General features: G+C 38.6%; 1 protein-coding gene across 1 annotated transcript in view; it reads right to left on the bottom strand.

Moving 5' to 3' along the window:
• Window positions 1-25,822, bottom strand: part of LOC122802686 (cytochrome b-245 heavy chain) — a 430,240-nt gene that overhangs the window by 346,327 nt on the left and 58,091 nt on the right. The window contains exon 2 of the mRNA XM_044072409.1: window positions 8,232-8,327. Coding sequence (XP_043928344.1) covers window positions 8,232-8,327 — 96 coding nt within the window. The remainder of the gene's footprint in view (window positions 1-8,231; window positions 8,328-25,822) is intronic.

The following is a 25,822-nucleotide window of genomic DNA, read 5'->3' as shown; positions in this document are numbered from 1 at the left end:
ATGGTCAGAGACAAAAGTGCTATATCTGTGGATTAATAAATGTGTTTACACTATAGAGAGAGTTTTTTCTCATGTTGTCTTTTTTTATAGTTTGGTGTTTTATTTGTACGCAAACTGAGCATAGTGACAGGACTTTGAATTGGTCCATGTGGGGAGTGTTGTTTAGGCCTTGTATACTTTTTGTAAGATACCTCTGTGGGCATTCCAATTGTAGTATTTGTCTAGACAGATACATGCCAAAGAGAGCATTATATTTAATGATTGGTATAATGATAGCTGAATGAAGGGGGACAATGACATCTCTAGATCTAAACACTATCCCTTTGCTTATAAGCTATGCAAAATGGAAGAACTTTCTTACAACAATGGACACATGTAGGTCAGAAATTAGATCGCAGTCCATACAAGTTCCCAAATCCCAAACAACTGGGTCAACTCTTAGGGGTGTATTGTCAATGTAGTAGTCTCTTGGGGTAGATAACTTCCCAATGGATGCAGTCATTCATTTTTTAGGATTTAGTTTCGGTCCATGATTTTGGCACCAGCTATTTATTTTGGACAAACCTTCCTCCAGATGGCTAATGCATTTGGGAATTCATTGCCTGCTCCTAGCTTGCAGTCATCTGCAAACTTAGTTAGCCAGAGCCTTTGGTATTTGCTTTTACTTCAGAAATGTAGATACCAAACAGGAGAGGTCCCAGCACAGAAGCCTGAGGGAAACCACTGGTGACTGGTCTCTGTGGAGGTAACTTGCCCATTTTGATTTCCTGTGTCCTATCTGTGAGTTGGCAATCCAGTGGGTGACATAGGGGTTTATTCCCAGTTTATTTAGCTTTTCTTCAATGCCTGAGTGGGGAATTGTACAAAAATCTTTGGTCAGGTTGAGGTCTGCTATGTGTACTGTTTTGTCTTCATCCATTGCTTTGGAGACCTTTGCAAAAAAAAAAATCCACCAGGATGAGCAAGGATTACCCATCCTTGATGAATCCAAGCTGAGACAGGTCCAGTGTTTTCAGGTTCTCTATGTCCTGATTGATTAGTTCTATGATAAGTCTTTTTATTGCTTTGCATATAAGTCCAGTGAGACTTATGGGTCTATAACTGTCTGGAGCTCTCAAAGGTCATTCCTTATGCAGGGGAATAACTCTAGCTGTTCTCCATACGTTTGGTACAAAACCCGTATGAAGGCTGAGACTGAACAATTTTGTAAGTGTTTCATGCTATTTAAGATGCATCCGGGGGATAATGTCAGGACCCACAGATGCAGTATTTTTATTTTTTGATAGCACTATTTGAACTTGGTCTTCTGTGATAGCTGGAGGTAAGCTAATTTCAAGTATATCTGGAGGAACAGACAGAGGGGTGAAAGGGTAAAGTTATAAGGTCCTTAATGAAGCATAAATCCATTAGTTGTGATATAAAACATCATAACTAAACTATCTAAAATAAATGTAATCATAACCTCAACAAGTCACTCAGCAAAATCCCAAAAAACACTAAAATTGCTTTTGCAAGAGGATGGGGATGCAGCAATGGCTGCTGTATTCTGAATGTACATGTGCTGCTACTATGACTACAATCTTGACATATATATATATATATATATATATATATATATATATATATATATATATATATATATATGTGTGCGTGTGTGTGTATGTATTTATGTATATCACCTCTGAGAATGCACGTCAGCGAAAGGGGAAAATTTAAAAAAATACAAAAAAATGTTTTTTCTTTCTCTCCAAGTTTTACAACCTCATATTAACCTCCAACAGCAAGTTCCAATGCACCAAGATGTAAGCAATATGTAAAACTGATTTTATAGAAATAATGTTTGAAGAGCTGGCAAACTATTAAAGGACGAACAGTAGCTTTATGCTACTAAGGCCTCTCTGAAAAGCACACTGCTTTTCTGAAGTCTGAAAGAGGAGGTTTTGTCTAGAAGCAGAGGTGTTGAGGCCAACAGGTACAGGATGTCAGGGATAATCTGTGACAGAAGAATACCAAAGAAGATAAAAAGTAAAGTGTACAAAACAGTGGTGTGACCAATACTTCATTATGACATAGAAACTAGGGCAGTAAAGGCTTAGCAGTTGAGGAGGCTAGAAATGATGGAGATGTAGTGCGTTATATTGGTGGTAGGATGCACACTATGGGACATATGAAGAAATGACAACATCAGAGCAGAAGCCAAGCTAGCTCCAATTGCACCAGAGTGAATGAGAACAGATTCTGTGGCATGGGTACATATGCAGGAAAGCAGAAGACAAAATGGTGCAGAAGATCTAGGAGAAATAGGTAGAAAGCAGCAAGAGGATACAAGGATGTCCATCTAAAAGATGGATAGATGGATTGCAAACAGCAAACCTACGACTTAGAGACACACATAGATAGTAATCTAGCCTTTGATCATCACGTGTCTACAGTGGTGAGGAAATCATTCTATGTTGTACAGCTTAAAAACAAAGGTATGGCATCTAAGTCCATGGAATTCATTATTCCACTGTATTTGGCATTCATCAGAACTATCATTGAGTACAATCCCCCCTTTGGTATGTACCTAACCAGGCACATGCAACAACTGGAACATCCACAGATGCTCCTCACTAAAAGAGTACAAGGCATAAGTAATATGTTCTATGCAGACTGCCTCGGGGCCCTATCCCTGTATTCTGTCTCCTACAGGCTTTTGAGGGGAGATCTATGCCTGGCATACAGGGCATTGTCAGACCCCACTCTGATGGACCTCCTGCATATCCACAAAACAAACAGTACCAGAATTACCTATTCTAAAGACTTAAACTTTGCCTGTGATATAAATAAGATCTGTTGGAGAGATAGGTATGTATCCCAGGGACTACCCAGTCTATGGAACAGGCTCCCCATCCATGTGAAGCAGAGTTCCTCCCTAATCCAATTCAAGTACAACTTGGACAATTGGATGGGAAACCAGAAATGCATCCCTGATTTGTGACCTATGTCTCTGATGCAAACAGGTAACCTGTAAATGATTCATCTCCGTGGCCCATGCTTACATTTATCAAGGGTATCAGAAATTGTCAGAGGTTTGGGATGCATGGCTAGGCTTAAAAAGGCCCTTGTGGTCGTAAGCCTAGTAAACACCTATGACCCTAAATGCCTGTTGAAGATGACAGGAGAGTGGCAATGAATCAATAAGATGGTGACAGTTGATGTGACACCCTGACCCTATGTAGAAAAAATAGGAAAAAAGGGGAAGCTAATGATGTCCTACAGGGGATTTAGTAACTGTTCTCCTCCCTTGGAGTAACCATAACTGTAACCAAATACTGCTTAGGAGTTTACTTGAGTACTGTGATTTAGTGTGGCTGGAAACTTCCCTGAAGGAGACACTACAGTCGCATAACATACTTACCATAATAATAGATCTATAGTGAGAGGTCATTGTAACACAAATGTCCAAGTATGGGAATTCTGATTAAAGCTAGTGTTTGTTCTAGATTACTTTCGTTGAAAGGTGTTTCTCAGTGATGAAATGTCTTTATCCTGATAAGGCACTTGGCTCAACACTAAGTGTTTATCTTCTTGCAGAGATTCCTAGCTTGAAGAAACAATGAAAAGGAGAATCAGTGCCTGTATATGTTTTATTTATGTCTTTTGACACTGGGTCTGGTAATCATCAAGCCTTCCCCCACCAGAGTGACCAACACTCGCTCAGTGTAATTACCAAAAAGGGTAACAGCTGGGGAGACAAAGCCCTCACTGGCATTCTGGTAATGGTGGCTCAGTTATCATGGGCTTCACCCCTCCCCTATGCAGGAGAAATGTGACCTGTGGCCTGCATCCCCGTGAAAGTCACCATGTCTCTCCTGTGTCAGTATACTCACTTGTGCTCCTACAGTGAGAGCTGCTGTGTTGACATCTTGATGTCTAAATTCTTGGCCTGGACCATCCTTTGCATTGTAACTCCTCCATCAACTTGTGACATTAAGACAGCTTTAATAGACCCCCCCCCCTTCAAGGATAAAATCGCCCATCCTCCCAATGCCAGCTCTAGCAGATACCCATGCCACTAATCAAACACTAGTTGTCTTGGCCATATTCAGGCGTTCTCCCTCTATGCCAATGGAAATGGCCAGTGCAGTGTATATTTTGCTACCTCAATCCACCTCCATTATTAACTCCTATGGGAATGCTGCATTACTCCATGCAGGGAGAAGAATAAATCTTAGAAAATCTGACCAGTAAGAGAGAAAACAAAAGGTGGATAAACTCAGATGTTCTGGTTTGCTTATTTATTTATCTTTACAAAGTAATTCTCTACACCTGCATATGGCTAATCGCCATGACTATTCCTATTCAATTACAATTGGGCAAGGGTTGACTGCGATATGGCCATCACACAAGCAGCCATCAGAGAAGCATTTTGGTATATGCCCTAACTACATCTCCTGTGTGCAACCACCACATCAGGGGTGCCTGTGTAATGTGAGAGTGTCACTCAAATCTGCAATTGATGCATCCCCTTAGGCAACTCAACCCCTCTCCTCTGAGCACATGAGCCCTATTAAGTCCATGGTCTCCACCAGGGGGAAATTATTGAGAGATATCCTGAACATGCCCTCAAACCTTCCCCCTCCCCCTTCCCAGGAGAGTGAATAAGTATCAAGTCTCTATTCATCTCTCTACAGGAAGGCTCCTAATACTCCCAGGACACTAAATGAACCCACTCAGTTGGATGACAGTCATGGCTTCATCCCTCTATGTCTTGACTCCAGCAAATGTTATAATTGTTACTATAATCTCTTGAACAAGATCTTCTGCTATATTTACTTCATAACTGTACCTAGCTTGTGCAAGGTGACCATAAAATGAAGAAAGAAGCATTTTTATGAAAGCACACCAAGAATGAATAGTTTAAACCACAGTTTGTGTTGCAAAGCAGAGAACAGACTATAGCCAACAGAAACTGTAACTCATGCAGTTCTGTGTAAATAAACTAGATCTCAAATATATGTGCTGATTACACATAGACTTGTAGCGGTATGGCTGTTGTATTTATGCCAATGGTGTATTTTTACAGTTGACAAGCAGCATATGTTTTATGTACAAACTAGATAAATGACTGCCTCCTACAAAACTAAGTAAATAATCATGCTTTTTGGCACCTAGTAATGAATAAAAATAGGATCCCTCTCAAGCATAATAAAGTTTGATTTGAGCAGGTCCACTAAATGTACAGAGGGGCAAATTAAGAACATCATATGTTCAAATTTGTGGATATTTGTCATGGAATGAAGGGTGGGGGGTGGGAGTCCAATGCACATATTTTCAGTCTGCAGCTGCCATTACTTCTGGTTAATTACAATTAATAATTTTGTTTGCTCTACTTTTAAGTTGCTGCACTCTACTTAGTCCACTCTGATGTCTGCTATGTTATAATCTTCTAGTCCTCATTTCAGGATGCAAAATCCTGATTACAAATAGATTATCACTGAGCTAGGATTTGAAGCCTTATAATTCAAATGAGAAGTCTAGGACAGCCATGGCATATGGCTGACCAAGTTCACTGACTATTTCAAATTATGAATGCAAATTAGGAACAATCATTGAGACCCTCATTGATGCCAATATACTGTAGACAGGGTTAACACAGACAAATGATTGGTGCCAAAGCCACTGATTAAAACAAAATGCAAAAAATGCATTATTATTCCCTTTGGAAAGTTGGTATCCCTGCCAATTACATTATAGACAGCACCCCCTAAGTGTAGACCCAGTGGTACATGGTCTGAGTACTCAGGCTGATACAGAAAAGTATCCATCAGCACAATGGTAAACCTTCACTGTCACACCAATATCAAACACAGAAAACTTCCAGTGTAAGGAAACACTTGATAGCAGCTTCAATACAGCAAAACTTCTTCAATAAAACACAAAGCTTTCAGACATGCATCCTTCCTCAGTGTTTGCCAACAGAACAAAACACTTCCTTTTCCTTTTATAATGAAGCTTAATTGCATCGCATGACACAGCCAGCTATCAAAATTTTCTCTAAAACTCAAGTAAATGATGCATACAAAATACAAATCCCCAACAGGTATAAAAACATCCGCATAGAACATACCTAAAAAATACATTTAAACATACATAAACAAGTTAATTTCTGTAAAATCATCTGTTTCTTTATCAGAACAGGTTTTAGGCTTACCACCGTATTGATTCCAGGTTTAGCATCAGAGTTTAAAATGTCTTGAGTTTTAGAGAAAATTTTTATAGCTGTCTGTGTCATGTGATGCAATTAAGCTTCATTATATTAAGTTATGCTAATGCTTAAGTTTATCAATCCTGGTGTCAATATGACATACAGAAGCATCTTATGTTGCACTACCCCTGCTATTTCCATTATTTATTAGAATCACAGAATAGAACAGAATAGAAAATATAAGGTAACTGGACTGTGTCCATTTACAACCCACCAGTACCCATCTTTAGACTTTACCTCCTTCTTCAAGTAACAACAGATAAGTCATACCAGGGGCATATTTGTGGAAACCCAGACAGTTGCTTAACTCCTTTTTGAAGGAAGAAAGTATGTTGTATTGCTTATTTTGGGCTGGAAGTTTGTTTTAAAGGAAGGGGTAAGCTTTGCGTGACAAATCTGAATCACCACCGTGTTTTGTTTATTTGCTGAAGTAAGTTTAGATCACTGGTTCTAGTGTTAGTGAGGCTGTTTGATTTGTAGAGACATAAGAGGTCTTAAACTACTGGACCTCTAATGGCCTGAAAGGCAAGGCACAGATTACCTCTAAGGAATCTATATGGCATTGACTAAAGGGACAATGCTTCTAACCACTCCTAGTAGCTCTTACCTTTTTTTGCCTGTATTTATTTTTTGTTTTGTTTTTTAGTTAGGAATGTCTGAGGACTTTCCAGTTGCTTGATATGCATAATAAAGTACATTCCAAAAGGGGCATTGCATTTGAATATAGGCCTGGTTTAATACAGAATATAGAAGTGAAAGTACTTCCCTGGATCTATATGAAATATATTTTGCAACAGGCTACTCTAGGTAAAAGGATTTCTTAACCACTGTTGCAATGTGATGGGCAAATGGTAAGAGAATTATCTATCCATGTTCCAAGGTCCTGCAATGTACAGTTTTCCAGGCTTAAACTAGTTATAACTCAGTAGACTTTATTTTGTCTTGAAACAGAAAAGAGAGTAAAGTTAACTGCATTAGAGATCTAAAATATTAGCTTGAGTACTGAAAGACATTGGAATGGAAAGAACACAGTTAAAGGGATAATTCTAATGGAGCGTGATCTTTGGGCTTGTGAACAGTGACAATGAAGTAAAGAAGATATGTTTTGTGATACTTAGGAAAAATAAATTAAGAAAATGCTTGTGAGTGGAGAAGAGATTAGGAAATGCCCGAGTTACAGTGCAAGATATTATACTGTTTTCACATACGGTTACCCCATTCTTATTTATCCCCTGTTCCTGATCTTCTTATAAGAAAACTCCTGCTCCATATCCTATTATATCTTGCCATCTTTTCTTTCTTTCACCTCCACAAGTCTTCATTCCCAAGTGGATTCTCCCCTTTTGTAGACAATCCCTCATTGTTCATGGATGCTTCCTAAGATAACCATGACAGACACATTACAGGAGTCTGGATTTTACAACGGCAGCTACTTATTTAAGTACAAATATATACCTTTTAAATCCTTTTGTGTTTCAGTCATTCCACTTTTGTGAACTACAGTCCCATTTATGTTATTATAATCATGCTAATATTGATATTAGACCAGATTCATTAATGCTTACACTAAGTGTACACAATATGTATTCAAGAACAATCGTACCACATATTTTGTGCTTCCTAGTCACTTAGAAAGATTAAACTAAGTGTACATGTAGTCTAAACTTTGTGGTAACCTCTATGAATCCCTGTCAGTATTTAAAGCTGTAAGACATTCAGTAGGAAAACTAAAATTAGAAGAAAGAAGGTGTGAGTTATGCCTCTGTTGTCTGTTCACTCAGAACGGTGTACAGATAGTGTAAACTTAGTGTAGGCATTATTAAATCCCAGGGTAAACTATTTGAAAGTTATTCTATGAAGTAATATCAGGAAAAGATAATTTTTTATAAGAATACTACAGTTTGTACTAGACATATGAACATGAAATACTTCTTTATAGTTCTTTAAGCATTATTTTGAAGGTATACTATATTATACTTACTCCAAGGATTTGTCTAGTATAGTAGTATTTTGGTCCAACATCATATACCAAATAGGAGTTCACAAAAAGAAAGGCATTTATTCCCAGCCATACCAACTGAAAAGTAAAAAGAAAATTCCATTAATAAATTGCAAACTTACAAACTTAATAAACACACATATTAAAGAATTGTGACTCACATAATCCTTTCTAGTACTTTGTTCTAAGATTTGAAGCCTGTATGGTTTGCTGCAGTTTACAAGCATTGCTAACAGGACATGCACAACTGTTATGAACCTCAAACCTTGACTGTGCAGACAGAATTTGTCATTTATATTTTTATGGTGCATCTATTCTGATTTTGGGGGATTTTGTAGACAGTGTCAGTGCCTCCTTAAAGAAGTGTTGTAGCCTCTATCAGTAGGATTTGTGTGGCAGCCAATTAATTCCCAGGATAATGTGATAATAATTTATAGCATACATTAAAACAGAAAATCAGGACTGGTAAATTGAAAAAAAAACAATGTACGTGCTTGCAAACCATTGTTACTAATACTGATGCAGATTATAATTCTGATTGGCATATCTTTGTTTACTAGTCATGCAACAAGGAATTGATGAATGAATCAAGGAATTAAAGTAAAAACAAAGAATGGCTGGAGTGGATGAATGAATCAATGAAACCATATTTATAAAGTATTTTTCATCTGGAGCTTTTCAAACTACTGTAGAAAAATAAGCAGTTAAGAGAAAAAAACGCCATTATCAGAGTAATAAATCAAAACACATAACAAAAGTGTATGTGTGTATATGTGGTTGCATGTGTGTGGGTGGGTGTGTTAATGACCTAGCAGATATAACACCCCAAACATGAATACTAGGCGGCTGGTCATCTGAAGTTCTCTTTATAGCATCTGTGTCACTTGTCAGCAAGCGACAATTATTTCAAACACACAGATGCTAACCAAAATAGACACATATGGTACTGTCAATACTACACCAGTGGCAGGTGTTTTTTGCCCTAATATTCATGCTTGTGTTGCTGAAAGTGGTTTACATGCTGTGATTAAGTTATTAAGCAAGCTGCAACCACATTGTAAGTGCATGGCTGCTGATATGTATACTGCCGTAGTGTACATCATTACCATTTGCTGATCTTTGTCTGGGATACTTGCTAATAGTGGATGACTACCACTCAGTGCTCTAGAATGCCCTTATCTGGTACAGTGACATTCACCACCCATGGTTTTTCCCTTACAGACCAAGGTGTGTATCCTTTGTAAGTCTTGTTACACATTTCTGTGAGTCTTCTCCTACAGGCTGGTGAAGTGCAATTGTTTATCTGTATTCCAACAATCAGTGATCTGCTCCTACAGAGAAATGCTGTAAATGTGTCAGCCAAACAGCATATTATCTTTGTAAATGTGGCCTATGAGAGAGTAGAAATTTCTCAGGGAGGACATTATTTTCTGTTATACAAAATGCAACTACAACATGATATTTTGTTAGCATAGTGGTATGGTTATAAAAATATCTGGTCACCATTTATTGAATGATTCCTTTTAAAATCCAGACTGTTGCAGGAACAAACAAATCTCACTTCAAGCTATATAGACAGTTTTTTCTCTTTCACAGGTGTATTCTGGCACTGCGTGTTATACTACTATACTTTACCTCCTGCAGCAGAAGTAAGCCTGCCTCCCCTCTCACACTGTTACCACTGTGCCTTACCTGCTACAGCAGAGGTGAACATGTCCCCATTTCCTCATTCCCTACTTTTAGTAATTGAAATTATTCTTGCACCTGAGGTGACTTACTCCCCCTCTCATGCTGCTGCTACAGTTGTGCTTTGCCTCATGCATCAAAGGTGAGTCTACCTCTCCCCACACACACACACACACACACACACACACACACACACACACACACACACACACACACACAAGACACACACACACGCACACACACACACACACACACACACACACACACACACACACACACACACACACACACACACACACACACACACATATACACACACTACTATTACTGTACATTACTCTTGCAACAGAGGTGAGCCTGTACTCTCCTCTCACACTGTTGCTGATACTTTACATTGTTCCTATAGCACAGGGGAGTCTATCCCTATCACACACTGCTGCTGTTAATACACATTACCTACTGCAGAGATGTGAGCTTGTTCTCCCCTCTCACACTGCTGCTGTTACTAAACATTACCTGCTGCAGCAGATGTGAGCCTGTATCCCCTCTCTCATTGCTGCTATTACTCTACAGTACCTTCTGCATCAAGGATGAGCCTGTATCCCTTTTCACACTGCTGATTCTACTCTATATATCCACCTTCAGCAGAAGTGAACTTATCACCCCTCACACTATTACTATCACAGTACATTACCTCATGCAGCACAGATTACCCTGTTCTACCTCTCACACTTCATGTTACTACTGTATTTTACTTCCTGCAGCAGAAGTTAACCTATACCCCTGCGCTCCCACCGGTGCTACATGGAATGTATGCTTTAAAACTGCACAGGTTTTACAGTGTTAGTCATGTTCTATGCCATGTTCTTGAATTCTCTTAGATTGCATCTCTAAAGTGCGGTTTATAATGTAAGCACGTAGTAGTCAAAAGGTTAGAACTGCAAAAATTGCAATTACATCCTTTAGGAAAGTAATTATCTTTTAAAACTTTCTTCATGAAGTCTGAAACTTGACTGGGCATATAGTAGAATTACTGGGATGATAATAATACATTAACCCTGGTTACAAACAAGACAACTCAGACTCTTCATGAATCAGAACCATTTTACTCTAGTATTATAAAAGTTTGTGCTGGCAGTTAAGATGTGGACTGCAAGCCATGTCTTAGCCTTGCTGCAAAAGTTTATTTTTCAGTTGCTATATAGAGCAAATCAAAATATCACAGCTACAGTGATACAGTTTGTGTATTTCAGAACAGTGCTTATTACTGCAAAATGGTGTTATGTTCTCTCTGATAAGGCATAACGCAAAGTATCACAGCACAGGCAGCCCAGCTGAAAAGTACTACAATGTCTATTAATTAAGGGATTTGAGCTGCATCTTATACTTACCACAGCAATAATTAGCTGTCAGTTTTAGAATTATCCATGCAAAAATAAAACTGTTGGTATTTCTTTGTCACTATAAAATGCAATGCAAAAATGTCACACTCCAGTTGGAATTTCCTCCATATCCCACCTCCAGTTAAAGAAACAGAGTATTTCATAACAGTGTTCTCACCAAAGAATAGCATTATGTTGTTAGATGTGTGTTTTGTCTGACAAAATGGTGAAGGAGAATGTTAAGGCTCCAGATCCCCCCATGCACACATGCATACTCACTCATAAATATTCATGCATAAACACTGAGATGCACACAAATTCAGGGGCACAGAAATATAAACAGACACACACACACACACACACACACGCACACACACACACACACACACACACACACACACACACACACACACACACACACACATGAATGCCTGTCCACACACACATGTACACACACATGTACACACACACACACACACACACACACACATATACACACACGTGTGTGTTTATGTGCATGTATGTGTGCTATACATGTAATATATATATATATATATATAAAAAAAAAAAAATATATATATATATATATATATATATATATATATTTATATGAATAGACACACACACACACACACACACACACACATGCACACATATGAATGCCCATGCACAAACACACACACACACACACACACACACACACATACACACGTGTGTTTTTATGTGTCTGTGTGCTATAGGTGTAGTATATTTATTTATTTATATATATATATATATATATATATATATATATATATATATATATATATAAATATAGATATAGATATGTGTATGTGTTTATGTATACATATGTATCCACACACACATATAACCATTGAGGCACAAGCACAAGGTAGTGTGCATGGTACAAATGCTAATGTATGCCCAGAAATGTTGTGATTTATTTATTTATTGACAACTGATTACTGGGAACTGAGTAGGCACCCATTTTCAGAGGGCGCCTGGGAAGAATAGCTCCAAAGTAAAGAACAATACTCTTACAATCTTCACAATAATACAAAAACATCTGCAACTTAAATAAGTATACCAAATTAGATATAATGTAAAATCATTGTTTAAAAATACATACAACGTATATGACAATGATTTCATATTTTGAGAAATTTTTGCAAGTTTATAGAGAAATTTAAGGTAAGTTGGTATAGTACAAACAGGAACTGCAATATAAAGTGAGAGAAAAGTTGGAGTTATAGCATAGTTAGAGATTTGGGGAAAACTGATTAAAGTACAAAAGTGAGAGAAGAAGGGAGTGTTAGAAGGTATTTAATAAGTTTGAGTACTTGTTCATATTTATGGAGATTGTTTATCCTGGGGTTGAGCAAGAACAGAGCCAGATTTTGACTAAGAAGTCTTTCAGAATGGTTTTAAAGAATTTAAGGGGGAGTATTGACTTGTTGGGTACAGCTAAGGAATTCTAGGCCTTAGCAACATGGTATGAGTATAGAACATGCCAGCAAATCGTATAGGTGTGTGGACAGGGAGGAGTTTTTGGTTATTGGATCATAATAACCAGTTTGGAACATACCTGTGAAGAATTTAGTGCTGGACAAGCAGCTGGATGATGGATAATTTTATAGGTGGAAAGAAGTTGTAAATCTGTTAGTTGATGGGATAGTTCAACCCAGTTTAGGCATTTAGTGCTATACAGTGGTGAGTTCTAAAAGGAGTATTTGCTGCAAATTTAGTAACTTTTTATAGCATTGTTCAAGTTTTGATTTTTGTGATGCTTTGAGGTTAGTACAGATGGCAGCACTATAAAGTAGTGAAAACAGGAGGTAAGAAGTGGCAAGTGTACTTTTAGCTGCATTGGTGAGAATGTTTTTGGCTCTGTAAAGCATCCCTAGTTTTTGGTGATTTTTTATGCAATTTTGTATATGCAAGTCAGTTTTAAGATTATCATACACTATCATCCTTAATAATTTGCTATGAGAAGTGACTTCAATGGTTGTACTATTAAGAGAGAGAATTTTGTTTATTTATTTTTTTCATGAGAGTAGGATTTGGGGAAAAAGAAGTATTTTTTGAGGGGTAAGCATGAGTTGAGAGCCATGTTTCACTGGCTGTTAAAGCTTCCTACGTATTTTTATGGAGATGTGCTAGTTTGTCATATGTGCATATGAATAGGGAGTCATCTGTATACTGTATTATGGTGGTCTACATCTGTATGCGTGGAGGGTGTTACCGAGAATGTTAAATGGAGGGATAAAGGATACAGACTTGTGGTGCACAGCTGGTGACTGGGAGGCATGGAGACAGGGTGCAGTGCCATCTTACTGACTGATACCTATTGCTTAGGTAGCTGTTGAAACATAGAAGCATGGTCTGAGATAGACCTAGTTAGGCCATTTGAAGTAGAAGTTTGCTGTGACAAACTGTCAAAGGCTTTAGATAAGTCTAGAAATAAGGATGAGACCAGTTTGCCATAATCTCTAGCTTACTGACAGTATCAATAAAGGTTAGAAGTGCAGTGTTAATAATGTGGGAGGGACAGAAGCTCAGGTATGTGGGAACTATGAGTTCTTCCTACAGAAGATCATTTAGCAATTCTTTTTGAATACATTTTTCAAGTAGTTTGGAAGGGGTAGATAAGATTGATCTAGGTATAAAGTTAGTAATGTTTGTTGAATTTCCTCCTTTGTGTAGAGGGGAAATGTGTGATTTTTTTTTTTCCCGGAAAAGGGAAGGTAGGATTCAAGGACTGACCTATTTCTAAGGCTTTAGATAGGATAGACAATACTACAGACAGAAATTTTAAGGTACTCACTTGGAAGGTCATAGGTTCATAGGTTGGTACTAGGCTATAGGCCCTAGGGCCCTAGCCATAACAATTCCCTGGCTATTTCTTCCCACACTATTTACTTCCCTGGACCCCTGTCTAGCAGGGTGACTGACATGATCCCCTGGGTGAATTTCATTTCTCCCATCCAATCATCAAGGTTCCTTTTGAAGATGGCCAAAGAGGTGGTCTGCTTGACATGTATGGGCAGTCTATTCCAGAGTATAGAGAGTCTCTGGACAGGAACCTATCACTCCAGCATGTTTTGTTTACTGTGATGACAAGGTTTAAATCTCTGGAGCATATGGCTCTGAGGGATTGGGATATTTTTAAGTGTAGCATGTCCAACAGCTCTGGGTTTGACATGGCCTTGTATGTTAAGAAGAGACCGCCTCTGAGTAGACGATATGTGACAGAGCATAGCTGGAGTTTTTTAAGGCGGTCAACATAGGGCATATGCTTTAGGCCTGTGATTCGTTTAGTGAGGTATTTCTGCTGCCTTTCCAGTTGTTGCAGATGTCTTGAGAGGTACATACCAGATGCGACATTGTATTCTATAATGGGTCTAATAAGGGATGAGTACAGTGGGACAATGACGTCCTTTTTTTTGAATGAAAAGCCCTTATTAATGAGGTATGCCACAAAGAAGGATTTCCTGACTGCTGTGGCAATGTGGTTATCGAAGATGAGACCACTGTCCACCTGTGTCCCTAAGTCTCTTATCACACTTTCGGTGTTTAGTGTACGGCCACCTATGTGGTAATTCACGAGTACATGTTTTTCCCAAACGGGATAACTATACATTTCTTGGCATTGAGCTTGAGCCCATGGCTCTGGCACCAAGCATCTGTTTCTGTAAGGCCCTTTTGAAGAATATCCACACCATTTGGGGATTCAATAATGGCTCCCAGTTTGCAGTCATCTGCGAACTTTGTTAGCCAGAGTCCCTTAGTGTTGGCCTGTACTTCAAAGAAGTAGATGCCAAACAAGAGCGGTCCCAGGCCTGAACCCTGAGGTACTCCACTTGTCGCTTGTCTGGAGCTGGATTTGGAGTTAGCTACTTTTACAATGTGGGTTCTGTCAGTAAGCCAGTTGGCAACCCATCGAGTGATGTAGGGATTAATGCCCAGCTTAGTAAGTTTATCTATGATTCCAGAGTGAGGGATGGTGTCAAAGGCCTTGGCGAGGTCCAGATAGGCTGCGTGGACCACCTTACCCTTGTCCACGGCTCTGGAGACTGATTCAAAGAAGTCATTCAGGTTCAGGAGACAAGATCGGCCCTTCACGAACCCAAACTGGGTGGGGTCCAGTGTTTGAAGGTTGCCAATGTCTTTGTTTATACGTTCCATAATACGTCCCATGGCCTTGCAGATCAGGCTCATCAGACTGATGGGCCAGTAGTTCCCGAGATCCATGGTGGATCCTCCCTTGTGGAATGGGATAACTGTAGCTGTGCACCACTCAGTGGGCACTTAGCCTGAGGTGAGTGTATGATTAAACATGACACTTAGGTGAGGTGAGAGTTCACTTTGTAGTTCATGTAGTACACAGCCCTTGATGTCATCTGGTCCCATGGATGCTGTATTCTTAGCTATGGAGAATACGTTTTTACCTGTGTGGCTGTTATTACCAGAATTTGGCAATCTTCTGGTATTGAGATGGGCCATTTAGGGGGTGAGAGGGGGGTGAAGTTGGCACTGAATTGATCTGCCAGGATATTGGCAATATCCTTGGGATCAGTATATTTAATGCCATTCTGTCGTAGCTCAGAACAGATCTGAGCATTGCCATTTAGATTCTTGGCATAGTTATAGAATGCCTTGTGGTTGTCTTTGAAATCTTTGGCAATTTTATTTTCGTAACTAGCTTTGGAGGATTTTATGAGGGATCTTATTGAGGCTGGTAAGGGAGATTTTTGCATCCTGGGATTTTTCTCTTTTCTGCAACAGTTTCTTCCTTTTGTTGTAAAGTTTGTTTATGGTAGGGGACCACCAGATTGGCTTCCTTTTTTGGAGGAGAGCATCTTGGTTCTATTTGGTATGGCATGATTCATGCAGGAGTGGATGTGCTCGTACAGTGCCTTAGTGTAGGACTCAACAGTCGAACTTTCAGTTCCCGTCTGCATGGGTGTCATGAAGTTTGTCACTTCTGACTTGAGTAGCGTGAAGTTGGCTTTGGAGAAGTTTTTTATGGAGGTTTCCTTACTGGGGGGGGGGGGTGGTGGCTGTGAATGTTAAGGGTGACTAGCTTATAGTCTGACCTGACCAACAAGGGGGTTACCATACGTGTGGAGCATTGATTTCCCATGTTGGTAATGACCAGGTCTAGGATATTGGAGCCCCTGGTGGGATTATGGATTAGCTGATCCAGGGTGTTGGAATTTATGAATTCTAAGAACCGTTGGTCTAAGGTGTTGGTACATGAGTAGTTTTCCCAGTTAGTGGCAGGGTAGTTGAAATCACCCAGTATTAGGGTGTTGTATCTTAATATTTTCCAATATGTTTAGAAATGTACAGAAGCAAGTGGCGCCAAAAAGCAAAAAACAGAACTAAACACCACAGTCCACAAGCGCAAATAAATCCAGCCCTTGGAGTGCAGAAAATAAATTTATTCAACGATCCACAGCAAGGCACAGCAAGGCACAGCAAAACAACGATCCACAGCAATACACAGCAGTATAACGCTCCCAAAACGTTTTCGTCTTCAACTTTATCAATATACAGACAACTGAGTGCTAAACCTATTTATATATCCCAGTTTCCCTCCAAATGCATTAATTATCCAATAAAACCATTAAATGAATTAATTGACATAAAAATCAGTGGAAAGCAAGTGAATGTACAATAATTGTTAAAATAATGAGTAGATCATGTTTTATATCTGTCAATTTAAATTAAATGCTTGTATTAAAAAATATGATGAAAATATAATTCTTTAAACATTTGAGTGCAATGAAACAAGCCATAAAAATGTATAAATATTAGGAAAAAACACATTTAAGTTAATAGCACCATCTAGTGGGTAAATGGAGACAGGCAAATACAAAAAAACTAGTGTGTTTTAAATATTTTAAAATGTGTGATACTCAAATTAAAAATGCATATACAATAAATTATGTTAAAAGTAGTAATAAAAATTGTTAAATAGTGTAAAGAGGAGAATAAGCCTTTAATAAAAACAGTGTGGGTTATTGCCTATAGTTTGGCAGCCCTTAATTTTAATACAGGTGTGATAGAAAGCATTTCATTAAGACCAGGACTTTTTCCTGCATCCAAGACCACCTGCCAGTATAGTTCTCTATACTCAATCTGGGTTTCCCACATACCACCTCTTGGGTTAACAGGTACCACATCTAGGACAAAAAATTCAAAATTTTGGGAACCACATTTTAATGAGTGTTTGTATAGTGCATTAGTGTCTTTTTTAACCTTCATATCATATAGGTGTTCATATATTCTTTGTCTAAGTTTCCTCTCGCTTTTTCCTATATAAAATGACCCACATTTTGTGCAAGTTGCAATATAAATAATACCTTTAGTATCACAGTTTGCAAATCTGCTCAAAAACAATTTCTTTTTTCTAGCTTGCAAAAAAATGTGGTCACTACAAATTAAGTATGTACAATACTTGCACCTACCACATCTGAATAACCCTCTCTTTGTGGTTCTGTTCAATGAATTCTCTTCCTTAGTTGTAAACCTATTCTCCACAATGTTTTTGATGGTTTTACCCTTTCTATATGTGCAAGTAAGTTCATTGTCGAAGATACCTTCCAAGTCAGAAACCTTGGAAAAGTTCTTCCATTCCCTTAAAAAAATTTTTTTGATCAAATTTGAATTCCCATCAAAGGTGGTTATTAAACCCGGGTCATATTCTCCAATAACAGTATTTGTTGCGTTTACAGTATTTGTAGTGTCAGGTTTGCCTCAAATAGGTGCAAACCTGTCTTTTCTTTTTTCTCTTACTTCTTCTAAAACTGAATTAAAAAGATTTGGTGGATATCCCCTATTATGAAAGAGACCCCTCAGATATTCGACTTCTTCAGAAAATAGTAAATCATCAGAAGTCATCCGACTTGCACGTACCAGTTGTCCTTTTACCACCCCCTTCTTTTGGTGGAAGGGGTGGCAACTGGAAAAGTGCAAGTAGGAATTAGAGAATGTCTCCTTCCTGTGAATTCTAGATGTAAAATTACCATTACTCTTATTAATTTTTACATCCAAAAAGTGTAATTCTTTTTCATTATAGTTAGCTGTAAATCTCAAAAAACTAGAGGTGTGGTTGAGATATTGTTTGAAATTGTCAAAACTTTCTGCGTTACCATTCCAGATAAAACATAAATCATCTAAAAATCTGGTGTATAACATACAATTTTCAAAATGAGATGAAGTTTGTAAAAATTTCTTTTCCCAATAGGCCATAATTGTATTTGTGTATATTGTGGCACAGTGGGCTCCCATAGCCACACCTCTGACCTGCCTGAAATATTCACCCTGAAAGTAAATAAAATTATTTTTTAAAATGGTTTCCATAAATATTAAAACATTTCTAAATTCATTGTGGGTTAATTTTCTACTTTGCACTAACATTTCTTCAAACCATAACATACCTGTGTCATGTGGGATGCTTGTAAAAAGATCTATAACGTCCATTGTACCAAATATTACATTATCTGAATATAAGTCTTCTTTTAATCTTCTTAGAAAATCCCAGGAGTCTTTCAAAATATTTGTGTTAGACTCCAAAATATTTTTAGCCTTTAAATAAACATATTTCGCTAATGGTGCTGTAACTGAGCCATCAGCAGAAACAATCGGCCTTAAAGGGGGGTCCAAACTATCTTTGTGCACTTTCGGAATACCGAAAATGCATGGGACCTTTGGTTTTTCTACTAGTAGATACTGATAAGTGTCTTTATTTATAGAGCCTTCTAACAACATGTCATATAACATAGTGTAAATCTTCTTGTAGGCTATATTAATTTCATTGATTGAGGCTCTAGTATATTTATCAGTGTCATTAAGTATCACCATCATTTTTCCTTCATAAGCTATAGTGTCCATTAGCACTATGCCCCCACCTTTGTCTGGTTTCATGACTCTTAAACTTTTGTTGTTACAAACTTCTTTTAAAACAGTATGCTCAGCTTGTGTTAAGTTAGGATGTGTTTTTTGGTGAAGTAAACCTATTCTAATTTCATTTTCCACTTTACATTCAAAATTTCTCAATTGTGGGTGAATGGGTGGATTAAACACGCTTTTCCTTTTTAAACATCCTTGAACACATCCTATACTTTTGTCTTTAAATATTAACTCCAAGTTCTTCTTTCTAATAAAAAGTTTGATATCAATTAGGAGTCTAAAAATGTCAGTTCCTTTTTTAGGAATAAAAGTAAACCCTTTTGAAAACAATTGAAACCATGCTATATCTAACTTAGTACTAGTGTAATTAAAAATGTTAAAATCACCAAATGACCATTTATTTAAATCCTGAACAATATTAGATGGTAACTCATTTTTGCCTATCTCCAGTTGTGTTGTTTCCATATAAATAGGTTTAGCATTCAGTTGTCTGTATATTGATAAAGTTGAAGACGAAAACGTTTTGGGAGCGTTATACTGCTGTGTATTGCAGTGGATCGTTGTTTTGCTGTGCCTTGCTGTGCCTTGCTGTGGATCATTGAATACATTTCTTTTCTGCACTCCAAGGGCTGGATTTATTTGCGCTTGTGGACTGTGGTGTTTAGTTCTGATGTTTAGAAAGGTGTAGTGAGAATCTTGGGGCATGGTGGGGATCTGTAGCAAGGTACAGTTTGGATTGCAGTCTTACCTAGTGTTAGTTGCACCTGGAGAATTTCAGATGTATTGTGTTGGGCAACTAGCCTGGTGGTGTGAATATCCTTGGTGAATATGGATACTCCTCCACCTTTAGTGTTTTGATCCTGGTTTGGTGGTCAAAAAGTGTGGTAAGAGTTGTAGCCTGGTATTGCAGGGGTGCTCTCTGGAGCCTTGAACCAGAGCCAGGTCTCAGTTACTGCACAGATATCGATGTTCTCCATTTTTAGGAGTGCCTCAAGAGAGTGCATTTTGAGGTTTAGACTTCTAGCATTGAGTAGCATTACCTTCAGATTTTGCATACTTGTACCTGTTACGGTGGTGGTTTTGTCCTTTGAACTTTGCCTAAAAAAGGCACTGTAGGGGTGGCAAGAGCCTTAGCCAGTAATCTGAATCCCAGGGGTGACAGGTGCAGACCATCTCTGGCAAAGCATCATGGTCTGTTGATCATGTCGTCCCAGGCAGACAGATATTGGATCCCCTTTGAATGACACCAGAAGCTTAGCAATTTGTTGAAGTCAATCATTATTGTGGTATCATTCTGGGTGAAGGCAGGATGCTACTCAGGGCTAGGGTCATACCTTCCTAGGCCACATGATCCGAGAGCACTTCCATGTCTCTTTTCATGTAGTCTAGGGAAGTACGTCTCAAGTCATTCACTCCAGCATGGACAATGACAGAGTCATATTTGTACGTGTTGTGGAGTGACTTGAGTGCATGTGTTATGTGGTGGATCCTGGCACCCGACAGGCAGCTGACTGTAATTTTCTCCTTGTTCAGCCTAGTGAGTGTGACATCAGTGTGCCTGACTATAGAGTCACCTATGACTAAAGTCTTAGGTACGTTGTCTTGCCTTAGGGGCTGTTGCTGAGTGCCACAGTGTTGTTGTGATCTATGTGACACTTTGGTTGTGATTAGTGTTTGTGTTTCAGCTGCGGAGGTCCTCGTTGCTTGGGCAGGTTACAGTTAAGAGCGTCTGCATATGTGGATTTAGTGTTGCTATGTGTGGGTGTTGGTGGTGTGGGTTTAGAAGGGCTATGTGTTGCTTGAGGTGTAGTGCGGGTGTTAACCTTCTCCTCTTGACTGTCTAGCACAATTTTGGGTGGAGAGAGCTTTGCTTCCAGTTTGGCTATGTAAATGCATCTCTCACAGGTTGTAGTGCTGGGTGGTAGGAGGAGAGGGTTGTCTGTGTACATGAGGCAATTGCTGCATTGTCCCAGTATGCCCAGATTCGCCAGGTGGACAGGAGAAATCACCGGAAGCTGACCCCTGGACATGCCTGGTTTGGTGATTTTCTTGTAAGGTACAGGAGCTGTTTTCCCCTTACCTTAGCAAGGTACTTTGCAATTATAGGCTGTTTAGTGCCTATGATTAATTTCTCCTTATTAACAAGGAGGGTTGAGTGCTTGTATCAGATTAAGGCTTCCTAGTGCTTTCCAGCAGGTATTAGAGCAAGTGCTAGTCACAGGGTGCTTAACGGTAAGATGAAAAAAATGGTTTATCCTAAACACTGCAGTGTGCACTAGAGAAGTTAGATGTGAAAGTAGGTAACTTGAGTTTTACCTGTCTAAAAAGTTAAGTTTTAGTGGAGAGTCACTATTTTTAAAACAGCAAGATAGATTGAAAGGGGTGGTCACTTTTGCATTCTGGTACTATGGATGGCCAATAAATTTAAATAGTTGAAGGGAAGTGATTTCACAAAATGATACTTTTGTGCTTACTCATACAAGCCAGTGAAAGCAGAGAGGAAATGAGATATATGGTCAAATTAACATAAGAGGCAGCCAACTAGAAAGACAGTGGTATTTAAGAACACAACAGTAACAGGGTGGAAGGATGGAGAAAAAAATTCTGCCTGACTCACAAGAGACAGAGCTGCGGACTCTTTTGAAGTTTTAATATGCAGTTAAAAGCAGAATACAAGTAAAACACAAGATAAAGAAAACAAATCACAGGATTCAAAATATAAAAAGGCAATAAAGTAATACAAAATACAACAAATAAAAAGCAAACTAACCTTTCCTTCACAGCAAAGTATAGCAGAGTCTGGGTGAGCCTTTTTAGTAAAGCTTCAGTCATCAGCTGAAGTAGAGCAAGGTTTAATTTTAAGAGTAGTTTTATCTAGGATGTGAGTGCAGGTTTAAAGGTGAATGTGGTGATATGTGGCTTTTAGGCAGGGTTGGGAATGGATGGTGTGGAATCCTTAGTTAGGGGCACTATACTGTCTATGAAATAAGAGTTGAACTATTTTACTCCTTTGATTGGGGAGTTATTGGAAAAGGGGTTGTATTTTTGGCTGGGAGGAAAGATTTCTTTAATGGCTGACCAGAATTTTTTAGGGTCGTATTTACTATTGTTCTGAAAGTTACTATAGTATTGTTTTTTGTAGTCATTTATTTTCTTTTTAGTACAGTTGTGGAGCATTCTGAAGTTTTGAGATATTATATTGCTTTACATTTTTACAATTCTTTATACTCTTTTTCTCTGTCCTGCATTAGCATTCTAATCTTTTTGGATAGCCAGATTACATTATTTTTTTTAGTTTCTTCCTTCTAGTAGGTAAAAAGATATTTAGGATATTTAGAATAGTTGTACTGAAGGGCGGCTGCAGTGGTGCAGCGGTTAGCGTTGCTGCCTCATAGCAAGAGGTTCTCTGGTTCGATTCTCGGCTGGGGTGCCTTCTGTGTGGAGTCTGCATGTCCTCCTTGTGGTCGCGTGGGTTTCCTCCGGGTGCTCCGGTTTCCTCCCACATCCCAAAGACATGCAGTAGGTGGATTGGACACTCTAAAATTGGCCCTAGGTGTGAGCGTCTGCATGTGTGTGTGAGCCTTCTGTGGAAGGTTGGGCGCCGGGCTGGCAACTCGACACCATAAAACTCCACTGCCAATCATGAGCGGACAGATGCTCCGCTGTGGCGACCCCTAACCGGGAAAAGCCGAAAGAGGAAGAAGAAGAAGAAAAGTTGTACTGAATTCATTTACAGCATCATCTAAAGGAAGGATGTTTATGTTGTTCCAGTGAATAGATGATAGGGTAGTAATTAATATTTCTGGGTTTAAGTTGGACAGGTTGTATGTTGTGTTATAAACAAGCTGTTTAAGAGGATATGTGAAATGTCTGGTTGTACAGATATGGAGGTGGTCGCTTAGAGAGTTGGGAATTGTACCTGTGGTAGTGAATTTGCCAGGGTCTGATACTAGGATTCCTACCTAAAGATCAGTTATTACAGTGAACAATCAGTTATAGCCAGTAGAAAGCAATTAACAAGAAAGCGCAATGTAGAACAGGTTTTCTTTCATTTAATGAATACAGACATCAGGAAAATAGGCAGACTAAATAACTGGTGTGTACAGTGTAATCTGCTGGTCAAGAGAAGGGACAGTGGCCAATTTAGTAAGTGGTTCTTAGAGTACAAAGGCTACTCTTTTGGGAGGAATCTCACAGCCACTTTCCAGCACAGGGAGGCATGTATATGACTAGTTAAAGTTAATACACAGTAAGGCTCTTCATGTTAAACTTCCTTCCATTGCACAATGACAAAGTTCTCAGTGAAAACATGTGTCTATAGTATGATTACATTACAATCCCTGGTCATGCAAAAAATCCTCATATCATGCACATACCCAAGTGCCTTACCACACACATAAAATGTCTGGTCACAAGTGGAGTCCCTCAAGGATCAGTCCTTGGGCCGCTCCTTTTCAGCATTTACTTCTCAGAAGTCAAGACCAATGTCAGTGGTCTCATGCTGACTGCATTTGCAGATGATTTCAAATTAGGAGCTGTAATTGAATCTCACACTGACAGAAATATTCTCCAGAAGGGACTTGACACAGACAAACAACTGGTGTCAGAGGCATGATCTAAAACTAAATGCCAAGAAATGCATAACAGTATGCATTGGGAATCATCCACCCCTGGTAACTATCATATTGACAACACACCCCTTAGAGTTAACCCAGTAGTCAGAGACATAGGGACACACATAGATAGTAATCTAGCCTTTAATCATCACGTGTCTACAGTGGTGAGGAAATCATTCTATGTTGTGCAACTTATAAACAAAGGTATGGCATCTAAGTCCAAGGAAGTCATTGTTCCACTGTATTCTGCATTCATCAGACCTAATATTGAGTACAATGCCCCCTTTGGTATGTACCTAACCAGGCATATCCAACAAATTAAAGAATACAGGTCATAAGTAATATGTCCTAAGCAGACCACCGCAAGGCCCTACCCCTGTATTCTGTCTCCAACAGGCTTTGAGGGGAGATCTATGCCTGGCATACAGGACTCCCCTCTGATGGACCTCCTGCATATCCACAAAATAAACAGTACCAGAATTACCCTTTCTAAAGACTTAAACCTTGCCTGTGATATAAATAGGACCTGCTGGAGAGATAGCTATGTATCCCGGAAACTACCCTGTCTATGGAACAGGCTCCCCATCCATGTGAAGCAGAGTTCCTCCCTAATCTAATTCAAGTGCAGCTTGGACAATTGGATGGGAAACCAGAAACCCATCCCTGGTTTGTCACCTATGTTTCGGATGCAAAGAGGTAACCTGTAAATGGTTCATCTCCCAGGCCCATGCTTACACTTATCAAATGGTATCAGAACTTGTCAGAGATTTGGGATGCATGGCTAGGCTTAAAAAGGCCCTTGTGGTCATTAGCCTAGTGAGCACCTATGAACATATGAGTTGTATTTTACAGTATGAGTTTTTGTATTTGGTAGTTCATGTGCAAATAATTATATATATCTAGATATGAAATTGCTCTTCCACTCATTTTAACCAGTTGTTGTGCAGGGTTATAACCTTTTAACTGTATGGCATGATTGTATGACTTTTCAAGGTACACGTTCTAGGGGCCAAAGCACACAAAATTTGATAAATTAGTCAATTGGTTCATGAGTTCTAATCAACATAATGAGCTTATAAAAACACTCTGTTGGCATGCATGAACATTTCTTTACCATTATTATATAAGGCTTCTTAGCTGGGTCTGTAAAGAATTGAATATTGTATAATAAAATGAAACTTTCAATAGAAAATAATTTGTGTTTTAGTACATCATCAGTTTATAGGTGTTTGAATTTAGGTCAGTATGTTTGCTGGATGTTTGAATAATATTCTATAAGCATTACAACGGACTGAAAGCAATTGCTGGATTATAATATTTAAAAAGGTGTTGAAGAAAAGGCAATTAAAATTGGTGAAACACAATCTGTTAATTACATCAACTGTCAGTGCAGACATCCAGTATAATAGCAAAAGTTTAACAGACTAGACAGGTTAACACTGGGACAATACTTACACCAGCAAATAACTCCAAAAAGGTTAAGAATAGAAATCAACTAGCTAATTTTTTTGCATACGAAGATGGGAACCACCTTGTAAGATGGAAAAAAGTAAGCTTGCAATGTACTAAAATCTGGCTAGACATCCTGGTTAAATCTGATGGGCATAAGCATGCCAGTCTAGTTGAAAGCATTAATGATTTGGAAACAGAAATAAAATATGGTATGCACTCTGTTTTTTAAGAAAAAAAATGAAGGTCGTGAAACAACAAAGTGATAATCTTGAACAAGAAATAATCAAAAAGAAAATGAATATAATAAAAAATGCAGACAACTATGAAAGGAACAGACTGTTCTGGTGGCAATGCCACAAGTCATGCACATCACACGAGAAGGACTCTTCATACAGAAGGTGTGCAACTAATTATGTTTCCAGCTCTGTGGTATCTTCAACAAGCAGAGCATATAGCAGTCACTTTCTTTTCAAAATTTAGCTATGGACAAACAAGTTAATAACATGGAACAGAAGTCTTT

Source organism: Protopterus annectens, chromosome 5.part0 (genome assembly GCF_019279795.1).
Source record: "Protopterus annectens isolate FY-2018-M chromosome 5.part0, PAN1.0, whole genome shotgun sequence".
Classification (NCBI taxonomy): domain Eukaryota; kingdom Metazoa; phylum Chordata; order Ceratodontiformes; family Protopteridae; genus Protopterus; species Protopterus annectens.
This window is presented reverse-complemented; position numbering and strand designations above follow the sequence as displayed.